Source organism: Chiloscyllium plagiosum, chromosome 16 (assembly GCF_004010195.1).
Source record: "Chiloscyllium plagiosum isolate BGI_BamShark_2017 chromosome 16, ASM401019v2, whole genome shotgun sequence".
NCBI classification, from domain to species: domain Eukaryota; kingdom Metazoa; phylum Chordata; class Chondrichthyes; order Orectolobiformes; family Hemiscylliidae; genus Chiloscyllium; species Chiloscyllium plagiosum.
In genome coordinates, this window is record NC_057725.1 from 20,895,137 (window position 1) to 20,908,466 (window position 13,330).

Below are 13,330 nucleotides of genomic sequence, written 5' to 3' on the forward strand. Positions count from 1 at the left end.
CTCCCCCACCCACCTATTGTACTCTATGCTACTTTCTCCCACCACCACCAGCTCATCTCTCCACCCTTCAGGCTCTCTGCCTTTATTCCTGATGAAGGGCTTTTGCCCGAAACGTCGATTTTACTGTTCCTCGGCTGCTGCCTGAACTGCTGTGCTCTTCCAGCACCACTAATCCAGCATCTGGTTTCTAGCATCTGCAGTCATTGTTTTTACCTAGACTCTAACCTCACACTCTGAGTTGACATGTCACTTTTTTTAACCTTAAATTATCTTGGGAATGTGACTTGAAAGAATATCTGGGATCTACATATTCATGAATCGAAACCAACAACCCATTCTAAAAGATGAATGACTAACAGTAATCTAGGTTTGTTCAACATATCATTTCAGTTCCATGACACTAATCTTTTGCTATAAATTCTGTTTTATGGTCCTGCTCCACAACCATTTGATGAAATTGGTAAAGTACTTATTATGTGCTTTCCATCTTCCTTTCATTTAAAAAATACAAGTGATAATATAGTCTATGAATACTACCACAAATATTTTGTACTGCTGTTGTATATTAAGTTCTTGCTAAGATATTACATCATGCATAATCTCTTAAGTACCTGTACGTCAACTACCAGTGACTCATGAAAAGGACACCCAAGTCCCTTGGAAATCCAATCTTCCATTATTGAAGAATGATGAAGATCAAGCCAAAATCCACATCGTCTAAACCACTGGACAAGATACTGGACTTCACAAAACTTTTAAAAGTAAATAGGAGAGCTGGACTGAGCTCTGGGGAAAACACAGATGACCTTCTCAAACTACTGATTGGCCTGGAATCCCAATTTTCACCTCCTCTTTAAAAGGAACAATCAACCAAACTTAACAGACTCTAGCCCAGAGAGAGATTTTACACCTCAGGCTATCCAGCACAGACAGTATGGGGCCTGCAGCAAGAACAGGCATTCAACTTCAGTCAAAATCAATTCACACATACTCTAACCATCAGAAGGCCAATTAACTTCACGACCACCTGATGAATTAACACTCCGAAAGCTCGTGCTTCCAAATAAACATGTTGGACTATAACATGGTGTTGTGTGATTTTTAACTTTGTACACCCCAGTCTAACACCAGCACCTCCAAATCATAACTTCAGAAGACATGAAGTGCATAAAGAAAACTACAGACTTGAGGGTCACACAATCGATATAACTGATCCCAACTGACAGAACCTTTTGCACAAGCTTCCCCATTACCTTCTATCAGTACCAAGACAGGCACTATGCCCCAACTCTTGCACCCTTTCTCCGCACCAACCCCAAGTTCACCATCAAACCTGCTGACAAAGATGGGGTGATGGTCAGGAGAACAGACCTGTATGTCACACAGGCTGAATGCCAACTCTGACACCACATCCTACCTCTCCCTTGCCCATGACCTCACCGCGCCCATCATGCCAAAACCACTCTCATTGTCCATGCCCACAGTGCCTCCGGTGATCTCCCCTCCACTGCCTCCAATCTCAGACCCCAGCACCTAACTGCCCGGTTCTACTGACTCCCAAAGATCCAAATGCCCAACTACACAGCCCACCCACCGTCTTGGCATGATCCTGCCCCACCGACCTCATCTCATCCTATCTTGACTCCATCCTCTCCCCCTTGCTTCAGGCACTTCCCACCTACATCCACGACACCAAACACTCCCTCCATCTCTTAAAAACTTGCAGTTCCCTGACCCTCAGCGCTTAATCTTCACTATGGATGTGCCATCCTTACACATCCATACTCAACAAGGATAGCCTCCAGGCCCTCAGCCTCTTCCTCTCCAATAGACCGATCTAGCCCCTCTCTACCAATACCCTTCCTCCACCTCACTGAACTAGTCATCGCCCTCAACAACTTTTCCTTCAACTCATCACATTTCCTCCAAATCTCAGATGGGCCCCAGCTCTGCCTTCCTCTTTGTTCGCTATGTCAAACAGTCCCTCTTTCGCACTTACACAGGCAGTGTGCCCCAACTCTTCCGTCGTTACACCTTGCACTGCACCGATGCAACGTCCTACACCCAGGCTGAACTGGAGCAGTTCATCGACTTTATCTACAACTTCCACCCCACCCTCAAACTCACTTTGTCCATCTCGGACACCTCACTCCCCTTTCTTAACCTCTCCCTTTCCATTTCTGGTGACAGTCTCCAGATGGACGTTTATTACCAACCCATAAACTCCCATGACTATCTGCACTACACCTCCGCCCATCCAGCATCCTGCAAGAATTCCATCCCATTCTCCAAATTCCTCCACCCCCAACACATCGTCTCAGACGAGACATTCCACTCCCAAAGCATCCCAGGTGTCTACCTGTTTCAAACAACATGCTTTTCCTCCCTCTATCATCCAGACAGCCCTCCACTGCACTACCTCCAATACCCATTCCACTGCTTGAAACCCTCCCCCCCCACCCCCAATCTCTGCCAAATGCAATAAAGACAGAGTCCCCTTGTCCTCATCTACCACCCCACCAGTCTCTGCATCCAACTCATCATCCTGAAACACTTCCGCCAACTCTAATTAGACCCCAAGAACATCACCTCTTCCCCACCCCTCTCTGCCTTGCACAAGGACCGTTCCCTTTGACAGCCCTTGGTTTGTGTCGCTCTTCCCATTGAATCCTCAGGTACCTTCCCCTGCAACCAGAAAAGATGCAAGACGTGCTGGCACATCACCCTCTGCACCCCCACCACCGCCCCCCTCACCTCCATCCAGGACTCCAAAAAGTCCTTCCAGGTGACAGAGGTTCACCTGCCTCTCTTCCAGCCTAGTTTACTGCATCAGGTGCTCCCGATGTGGTCTTCTTTACATTGGGGAGACCAAACGAAAATTTACAGAACAGTTCACTGAGCATCGCAGCCGGGCCTGCAGGGGCCAACCGGACCTCCCACTCATCACCCATTTTAATTCCCCTTCCCACTCCCTTTCCAACATGACCATCCTTGACCTCCTCCATTTCCACAATGAGCCAAACCGCAAATTGGAGGGACAACACCGAATCTTCTGCCTGGGTAGCCTACAGCCCAGAGGATGCAACACTGAGTTCTCCATTTTCAAATAACCTTCATCCCCTTCCCTCGACACCCTTCCCAGCCCCTCCCCCACCCTTCCACTCCTCCCAGCCACCTACTGGATTCATTCCTCCCATTGACCAACCAGGTCATACCTTCTACCTGTCTTCACATATCCCCACTTCATCACCCCCTTTATTTGCAGCTCCTCTTACACCCAACCCCAGTCCTGAAGAAGGGCTATGTCCGAAAAGTTGACTTCTCCACCTCCTGATGCTTCTTGGCTTTCTGTATTCTTCTAGCCTCCTGCTTGTCTATCTTCCATCCCAAAAAAAGCAGCTTCAGAACCACAGGCCAAACAGAAGCTGATTCGGGAAGCCAAACAAAGAGCATCATCACAACAAATACATCCAAAAAGGGGGAGGCCAAACAAGTGCGATCCCAACAAGAGCTTCCAGACACTCGCCTGCTCCAAACTAAGAGAACTGACACTAAGAGAACTGACGAGAAGCTCAGCAACCTGGCGCAGTTCAAAATCTCATTTTCCTCCATAGTGAGCTGAAAGTCCCGAGACCCTAATGTTAGCTAGCATGGAGGGGAAAACAGGTGGTGACAGTGCATTTGGACCAAGGGTAGGAAGTATGATTAAAGTTTCTGTAATTAGAACTATTGCCTTTCGGGTCAATTGTGTTTAATACTGTACTTAAACTATATGGAGGACTGTAACTATTATGTCAATTTCCCTGTTCATTGCATTTACCTATATTTCTTGTGTCATACTTGCCTTTTGTCTTGTCTACTGCCTTCATTTCACATTCCCTAACTAAGTCCAGTGTCTGGAACCAGGGGTCTGGAAGTGGTTGGAACTGCTTAAAAATCCGAAAATTAATGATTGTGACCCAGAACCCTACGTTATGTTTTCTGTCTTGGCTACCAAAGTATTTTTTTGAATTAGATTAGATTACAGTGTGGAAACAGGCCCTTCGGCCCAACAAGTCCACACCGACCCGCCAAAGCGTAATCCACCCATACCCTTACATTTACCCCTTACCTAACACTTCGGGCAATTTAGCATGGCCAATTCACCCAACCTGCACATCTTTGGACTGTGGGAGGAAACCGGAGCACCCGGAGGAAACCCACCCAGACACGGGGAGAACGTGCAAACTCCACACAGTCAGTTGCCTGAGGCGGGAATTGAACCCGGGTCTACTGGTGCTGTGAGGCAGCAGTGCTAACCACTGTGCCATCGTGCCGCCCACTACCACTGTGCCACCGTGCCGCCCTTAGTAGATAACCTTCTAATTCGCCCCACTGTATTCCATTTTCCAATTTTATTTTTACTCACTGACTGGACTTCAAATCCTCTTGAAGCACCCATTCATCTTTCTGACAAGTCATATTTTGACTAAGCGTTTTCTTTGAATTCACTCATGGTATGTGAGCATCACTGGTTGGATCAGCATGTGTCTACAATTTGCAAATATTTTACCTCAACATCAAATCCTTGATATAAATTGTGAATAACTGGTGCCCAAGCACTGATCCTTGCTATAAAAAACATAACATTTGAAATAGGAGGGGAAGGCCAACTGGCCTGTTGAGCCTGCTCTGCCATTCAGCAAGATCATGGTTCATGTTTTCGTGGACTCATCACACCCTGCCAATGTCAAAATGACAAATTTATTCCAATTCCCTACATACTGTTTATTAACCAGTTTTCAAATGCATGGCAGTATATTTCCCCTAATCCCACATCCTTGAATTTTGGTGACTTAGCTTTTAAATGGAACTTCAAAGTTATATGCATGTCTAAAGATACAACACTGGCCCTTCTCATCTATTCTGTTAATGTGACATCAATAAAACTCACGTTTTTGAGTTTGTACAAAGTTGGCTTCATCTAATCCTATCACTTTTCGTGAAAGTGTATTCTTATCACATCCTTGATTATACGCTCCAGCATTTCCCTACCTGTACTGTTAGGTGCTATGTCAATAATTCCCTTTTCTTTTCACTCCCTTTCGTAAAGGGCAAGTTACATTGTTAAAACTTTCAATCTGCCATGACTATTTTCAAGTCGATACATCTTTGAATACAAGCCCTATCACTATAGCTACCTGTTGCACCACTCTGGGGTGGAGATCATCAGGCCAAGGGGACTTAGCTACTTCAATTCAAATTATTTTTTCTTGCATCCATTTTCATAATAATCACTTATAAGAGCTTACAGTCCACTTTATGTTTCTCACTAATTGCCTCTCATTTTATTTTCTCTTGCTTAATACTTTTGTGGGTCCTACTTCATAGATTTCCAAGGTGCTCCCAATCCTCAGGCTAATCCTTTATTTTGGCTTCTTTTTGTTAATGCTCCTTAGAACTAACAGTGTGAATTTCTTAGTTAGCCCTTGTTGAAACAGTTGTCCTGATGGTTTCCTTGAGCATTAAAGGAATACATTTTTGTTACATATTATGGGCTAGTTTATGAAGTTCAACCATTAGCTGTCTACTGTCATACCTTTTACAAAAGTGCCTTAAACCAAATTAACCAATCTGAGACTCATACCTTCAATAACTTCCTTTGTTTAGATTTAAAACTCTAGTTTCTGACTGAAGAATTTTTGAGCATTCGTACAAAATTTTATATTATCATCAATCTTTTCTGCAGGCTTATTTACAACATTACTAGCCCTTATATTGCACTTAATCTAAACTAGCAAGTTCCCTAACTGGTTTCTCAAGAAAGCCATCTTTCATACAGTTTCAACACTTCATCTTTTAAATCGCTACTACCCATTTGGTTTATCCATTTTACATGCAATTTCAAATGCCTTGTGAATACTATAGTGCATACACATCTAATTTTCTGATTTTGGTTTGATGGATAACTGTCACATGTACTGAGGTACAGTGAAAAAAGGGTTGCCTTACGGGTTTTATAGGCAGTTTGTAATATACAAGTGCATCAGGATAACAGAATAGAGTGCAGGATATAATGCTGCAGCTGTCAAGAAGGTGCAGAGAGAGATCAACATTAACATCAAAGAGGTCCATGCAAAAGTCTAATTTATACTGTGATTTATGTGAACAGCCCTGTTTGGTCACCTATAAAATAAACTCTAGCAGTTTTATGCCTCTCACCGAATATGAAGAAGGCAACACAATCTTCTGAATTCTTGCTACTGCTGCACATGGTACTAACTACCCCCCTACTTTTCCTGGCCTCGTCACTCACAACATTTATTTTTAACTACCTGCATCTTAATGCCTTCTGGATCATAGTTAACATGCTTATGTACACTACAGCCCTTACGTCTACTCCATACAAGCTGCAAGAACCTTAAATTTGTTGCTCAACAATTAGGGATGAGGCTCCTCCAACTCCTCCCTTCTCAATTCCCTGCATGTCATCCGTGATCTTTCTTTATGTTTAACTTCTCTTTCTGTTCACTTAAAGTAGGTATGTTAATATTTTCGTCAGTGTTAGAATTCAAATGTCAGCCTATTAGAAAGATTAAATTACCGGTGTAGCTTCAGACTGAACAGGAACAGCATTAGGTTGACCATGTCTGGATTCACTGTGCACTAGAGAGAAAAAAAGCACTTGGAATTACAATTAAAATATTACAAGATCAGTAGGCACAGATTAGCATGAGAACTTGAGTCTCTAATTTCAGAGTAGGGTAATTAATAAAGTAAAATGCAAATCATATTATTGAATGAGTGAATCTGACGCCATGATAACTATGTTTTCTTAACATACTTGGGATGACAGAATTGTAGAAATTTTTATCTCAATGACACCTTTAATTTCATAAAATTCTCCAAGTGCTTCATGGAGCCTGATAAAGCAAAATTGCAACTGCACCATATATGGAGTTTTCAGAGATTATGGCCCAAGGTTTGGTCAATGAGAGGGGTTTTAAGAAGGGTCTTTAAAAGGAAAACGGTGAAAGGTTCTGGAGAGTTCCAGAAAGGTCCGACTAAGGCATGGGCAGTGAAGAATGAGAATTTCAAGCTGACTTAATGTTATACATCATCGGCTCATCAGTATATTTAAAAGTCAAAAGGCTGAGGTAACAAAGGTTTGGGTAAGGGTTTAAGCAAGAGATGAAAGGAAGCAGGACTGAGTTGTGCCATATTTAAGATAGAAACAAGCATTCTTAGGGATAGTGTAACCATGTAGTCAGTATCTTAACACAGGATCAAATAGGTCAAGATCAGAGACAGTATGTTGGCGCCGAGGAGCATCTTGAGTGTCATCAAGGAGAATGATAGAATGAGAACCAACAATGATACTTAACTGAAGAAACGCTCTGCTCATCGACAAGTAGTCTGACAATTTACTGACAGGGAGGAGTTAACAGCAGTGGTGACGAGAGAGTTTAAATTCGCTTGTGTATTTGAGAAAATGGATGATGTTTTGGATCATTTTACAAAGGGGAAAGCACATGAAATGTAAGACCAACAAAACAGACATAGGAGTTTCAATTCTCCATGCCATTAGAAACCTAACTGATAGTTTCACAAAAGTTCTGAATTGAGGTTTTCTTCAAAAGGAAAAAAAGCATTTTCTGGTTTACTGTTCAAACACAAAGCCTGCACAATCAACTACCTTGTGTACACATCATCTGAGGAATCTCCATGGATTGTGCTGTATTCATAGGTTGTGCTGAAACAATAGCAGGGTCAATTGTTTGACTCTCAAACTCGATCATCGATTCCTATTGGGGGAAAAAAAATACAAGTATGTGAAATATGTCCTGAAAAAGTACAGCTCCAAACCATACAATCCATTTGGCATATTCAGCAAAGCTTTAATAAACAACATAAAATAGGATATCTTTCCCAAACTATATAACACAGGCTTTGGGACCTGCTCAATTTCAGAACTAGAGAAATACTTAAAAAAACTCAACTTTGCAATATGGAAGAAAAAACCCACCAAGTGAGATCAAGTGGATTGCTTTTGTACCGAATCAGCACAGATATCCCAAGAGCCCAAATGGTCTCCCTGAATGCTGTATTTGGTTTGCGAGATGAAACACACCACTTAGGCTAACTACCAAATCATTTTCCTTCCAAATCTAGATAGAGAAGAACGGGCCGACATGCTTTCCAGTTCGAAAATATTCGATCCCGTTGAAACAATTACTGTTACGATTGGACTATAAAGTTTTTTTATGTTATATACAATATTTTGCAGTTTTTGCTGCAAAGTGAAAATAAAACATATATTCACCATGGCCTTGAAACACATCAACATTTTTCTTGCCCTGAAGGCAGTATCCAATACTAAAGTATACTTCTGTGGTTTGTAAAAGTTAATAATGCTCAAACTTGAAGTGGAAACTTGAATCATGTGACTTCCTTCCAAGATCTTACTTCATAGTTTTATCTTCATGTGTGTATCTGCATGCTGAAAATCAGATTCTAACTTGGAAATTATCACTGAATCTAATCTTGCCTCAAAACGACTGCTTTTTAGCATTAACCTAACTGATTTTCTCTTGCTCCATTTTAAGAGCAATTCTTGAAATGCTGTAACCTACCTGTTATGCTATCCAATTTCAGGTGAACCTGAGCTTACAATTAAACCTGCGACCTTCCTATTTTGTGCACCTCAGCCTCCCACTAATCGATTAGAGCAACAAACAGGTAATAGAACTGAACAAGTCATGTAACTCACGTTGTGCATCTGGACATTCAAAGCACATCTGACATACAATAGACTGCTAAGTGAAATTAATACAAGTAGGATTAAAAGTTCAGTTAAAAATGTATTACATTTACAATCTGAAAGAAAGTAGAAAGCAAAATGGACTTATTCTTTTAAAGATTGGACAATAGTTATTGTTCCATTTGATGAGCCATTCCAGAACTTAAGGAATTTTTCAAACATGGAACAAAATTCAGCAACCACTTAAGTTCCTAGCATCAAATTCTTCAGGATCTGGAGGAGAGTCAGCTCTCAAGTGTAATAACCATCTTGGTACTCCTTCCTTGATTAATTTAACTATCTCAATTTTCATGACTTGCACACCGTCAGGCACAAGTACATCTCGGATCCCTTTTTGCCTTTTGGTCAAGGGAGGCACAAAATATCCATTTAGTTCACCTGCTCTCGCCCCACGTTTGACTATAAATTGCTCTGATTCTGTCTCAAGGACCAAAACACACTTAATCTTTGTGTTTAAAAATCGGCAGAAACTTGCAAAATCTACTTTTCTATTCCCAGAAAACTCTCTAGTAGTCTTTACCCTACTTATTGAACTTTTTGTCATTGCTTGCTCCTCCACAGATTCTGTTGCATGTTGTTGCTCATCTATCAGATAGCCTTTTCTTGCTATCTGATAGATGTTCGCAGGTAAAGGGACGGCTGGAAAATGGAAAGCCTTCAGAAATGAGTTAACAAGAATCCAGAGAAAGTATATTCCTGTTAGGGCGAAAGGGAAGGCTGGTAGGTATAGGGAATGCTGGATGACTAAAGAAATTGAGAGTTTGGTTAAGAAAAAGCAGGAAGCATATGTCAAGTATAGACAGGATAGATCGAGTGAATCCTTAAAAGAATATAAAGAAAGTAGGAGTATACTTAAGAGGGAAATCAGGAGGGCAAAATGGGGACATGAGATAGCTTTGGCAAATAGAATTAAGGAGAATCCAAAAGGGTTTTTACAAATACATTAAGGACAAAAGGGTAACTCGGGAGAGACTAGGGCCCCTCAAAGATCAGCAAGGTGGCCTTTTTTTAGATTAGATTACTTAGTGTGGAAACAGGCCCTTCGGCCCAACAAGTCCACACCGCCCCGCCGAAGCGCAACCCACCCATACCCCTACCCCTACATTTACCCCTTACCTAACACTACGGGCAATTTAGCATGGCCAATTCACCTGACCTGCACATCTTTGGACTGTGGGAGGAAACCGGAGCACCCGGAGGAAACCCACGCAGACACGGGGAGAACGTGCAAACTCCACACAGTCAGTCGCCTGAGGCGGGAATTGAACCCGGGTCTCTGGCGCTGTGAGGCAGCAGTGCTAACCACTGTGTCACTGTGCCGCCCACAAAATGGGCGGCACGGTGTGGAGCCACAGAAAATGGGGGAGATACTAAATTAATATTTTGCATCAGTATTTACTGTGGAAAAGGATATGGAAGATATAGACTGTAGGGAAATAGATGGTGACATCTTGCAAAATGTCCAGATTACAGAGGAGGAAGTGCTGGATGTCTTAAAACGGTTAAAAGTGGATAAATTCCCAGGACCTGATCAGGTGCACCCTTGAACTCTGGGGGAAGCAAGAGAAGTGATTGCTGGGCCTCTTGCGGAGATATTTGTATCATCGATACTCACAGGTGAGGTGCCAGAAGACTGGAGGTTAGCAAACATGGTGTCACTGTTTAAGAAGGGCGGTAAAGACAAGCCAGGGAACTAAAGACCGGTGAGCCTGACCTCGGTGGTGGGCAAGTTGTTGGAGGGAATCCTGAGGGACAGGACGTACATGTATTTGGAAAGGCAAGGACTGATTCGGGATAGTCAACATGGCTTTGTGCGTGAGAAATCATGTCTCACAAACTTGACTGAGTTTTTTGAAGTAACAAAGACGATTGATGAGGGTACAGCATTCATATGGACTTCAGTAAGGCGTTCAACAAGGTTTCCCATGGGAGACTGATTAGCAAGGTTAGATCTCATGGAATACAGGGAGAACTAGCCATTTGGATATAGAACTGGCTCAAAGATTGAAGACTGAGGGTGGTGGTAGAGGGTTGTTTTTCAGACTGGAGGCCTGTGACCAGTGGAGTGCCACAAGGATCGGTGCTGGGCCCTCTACTTTTTGTCATTTACACAAATGATTTGGAAGCGAGCATAAGAGGTACAATTAGTAAGTTTGCAGATGATACCAAAATTGGAGGTGTAGTGGACAGCAAAAAGGGTTACCTCAGATCACAACAGGATCTGGACCAGATGGGCCAATGGGCTGAGAAGTGGCAGATGGCATTTAATTCAGATAAATGCGAGGTGCTGCATTTTGGGAAGGCAAACCTTAGCAGGACTTCTACGTTTAATGGTAAGGTCCTAGGGAGTGTTGCTGAACACTGTTGGAGTGCAGGTTCATAGCTCCTTGAAAGTGGAGTCGCAGGTAGATAGGATAGTGAAGGCGGCATTTGGTATGCTTTCCTTTATTGGTCAGAGTATTGAGTACAGGAATTGGGAGGTCATGTTGCAGCTGTACAGGACATTGGTTAGGCAACTGTTGGAAAATTCCGTGCAATTCTTGGCTCCTCCCTATCGGAAAGATGTTGTGAAACTTGAAAGGGTTCAGAAAAGATTTACAAAGATGTTGCCAGGGTTGAAGGATCTGAGCTACACGGAGAGGCTTAACAGGCTGGGATTGTTTTCCCTGAAGCGTCGGAAGCTGAGGGGTGACCTTATAGAGGTTTACAAAATTACGAGGGGCATGGATAGGATAAATAGACAAAGTCTTTTCCCTGGGGTCAGGGAGTCCAGAACTAGAGGGCATAGGTTTAGGGTGAGGGGGGAAAGATATAAAAGAGACCTATGGCAACTTTTTCACGCAGAGGGTAGTACATGTATGGAATGAGCTGCCAGACGATGTGGTGAAGGCTGGTACAATTGCAACATTTAAGAGGCATTTGGATGTGTATATGAATAGGAAGGGTTTGGAGGGATATGGGCCAGGTGCTGGCAGGTGGGACGAGATTGGGTTAACTATTCAAGGTTGATACATTTAATTGAGAAAGAACTTGAAGTAATGAATGTACCACTTACATACATTCTGAAATATCTCCTGAAATTTCTGCCATTGCATATCTACTCATGTATCCCATACCCGAATACACCAGTTCACTCTACAACTCAAATTCATGCTTTCATAACTGCCTTTAATTAAGGTAATCCATACAAAATGTAGCGTCAACATTAAATGCCATCTACCAAGTAATCCTGAGGACGCAAGAATTATGCTAATCAACATAGCACCGCCTATTAGGCCTGCAGTGTGACACACTTAGACTACTGCCCTTGGTAATGTTCTGTGCAGATAGTAAGAACATCTGCACCCGAGTCTGTTTCAACTCAACAAATAGGTGACAATCATTCGCAATGCACCAGAGTCAACTTTGGTTAATATTTCAACAAAGATATTATTCATCACTGACTGACGGCTTCGCCAGGGTAACATCTCTATCAGAGCCCATTTGCAACCCAATCAGCACTCTTCTTTCACCCAACACAATTTTTGTTTTTGGTTTACCTTGCTATTTCTTGCAAATTGTCCTGAAGAGTACAAAGTGAACAGTTTCGACAAACCATCTTTTTTTTCAGCAATGTTTACATTTGATATGACTAAATACAAAGTTAAAATACCAGCCTCAGACTCATTCTTCTCTCCCTCAAATGTACAATGATACTCAACCATATAAATGACCACCATAACCATGCAGAATCTCTAATGTGATCATGAATTAATCTTGTCTCATCGCACAGAAAGACTTAACAGCAATTTAGATTGGTTCAATATATCATATCAGTTGCATGACACTATGATCTTGTGCTATAAATTCTGTGTCTTATGATCCTGCCCCACTAGCTACCTGACGAAAAGAGCAGCGCTCCGAAAGCTAATACTTCCAAATCGACCTGTTGGACTATAACCTGGCGGTGTGAGATTTTTAACTCATTGCACATGAGCTGATCTAGTATCTGACTCTATGGTTGGCTCTATAACATGCAGCTCTAAGAAACTCTCAAAACTACCATGCACACCTTTGCCAACCCAAGTCAAACAATGTTTATTAAAATCACCCATGATTATTCACTGCATTCCCAATTCCTTCGTCTCCGCCGCATCTGCTCCCAGGAGGACCAGTTCCAAAATCGTACAACCCAAATGGCCTCCTTCTACAAGGACCGCAATTTCCTGCCAGACGTAGTCGACGATGCCCTCCACCGCATCTCTTCCACTTCCCGCTCCTCCACCCTGGAGCCCCACCCCTCCAACCACCACCAAGACAGAACCCCACTGGTCCTCACCTACCACCTCACCAACCTCCACGTACAACGTATCATCCGCCGTCATTTCCCCACTCCAAACGGACCCTACCACCAGGGATATATTTCCCTTCCCTCTCCTATCAGCGTTCCGAAAAGACCACTCCCTCCGTGACTCCCTCGTCAGGTCCACACCCCCCACCAACCCAACCTCCACTCCCGGCACCTTCCCCTGCAACCGCAAGAAATGCAAA

General features: G+C 42.8%; 1 protein-coding gene across 2 annotated transcripts in view; it reads right to left on the reverse strand.

Annotated features, from left to right (window-relative positions):
• The window catches only part of caprin1b (cell cycle associated protein 1b), a 108,791-nt gene that overhangs the window by 43,642 nt on the left and 51,819 nt on the right, over positions 1-13,330 (reverse strand). For both annotated transcript variants that reach the window (XM_043705514.1, XM_043705513.1), the window contains exons 10-11: positions 7,676-7,784; positions 6,584-6,645 (exon numbers count right to left, since the gene is read on the reverse strand). In XM_043705514.1, the coding sequence (XP_043561449.1) occupies positions 6,584-6,645; positions 7,676-7,784 (171 nt within the window). The remainder of the gene's footprint in view (positions 1-6,583; positions 6,646-7,675; positions 7,785-13,330) is intronic.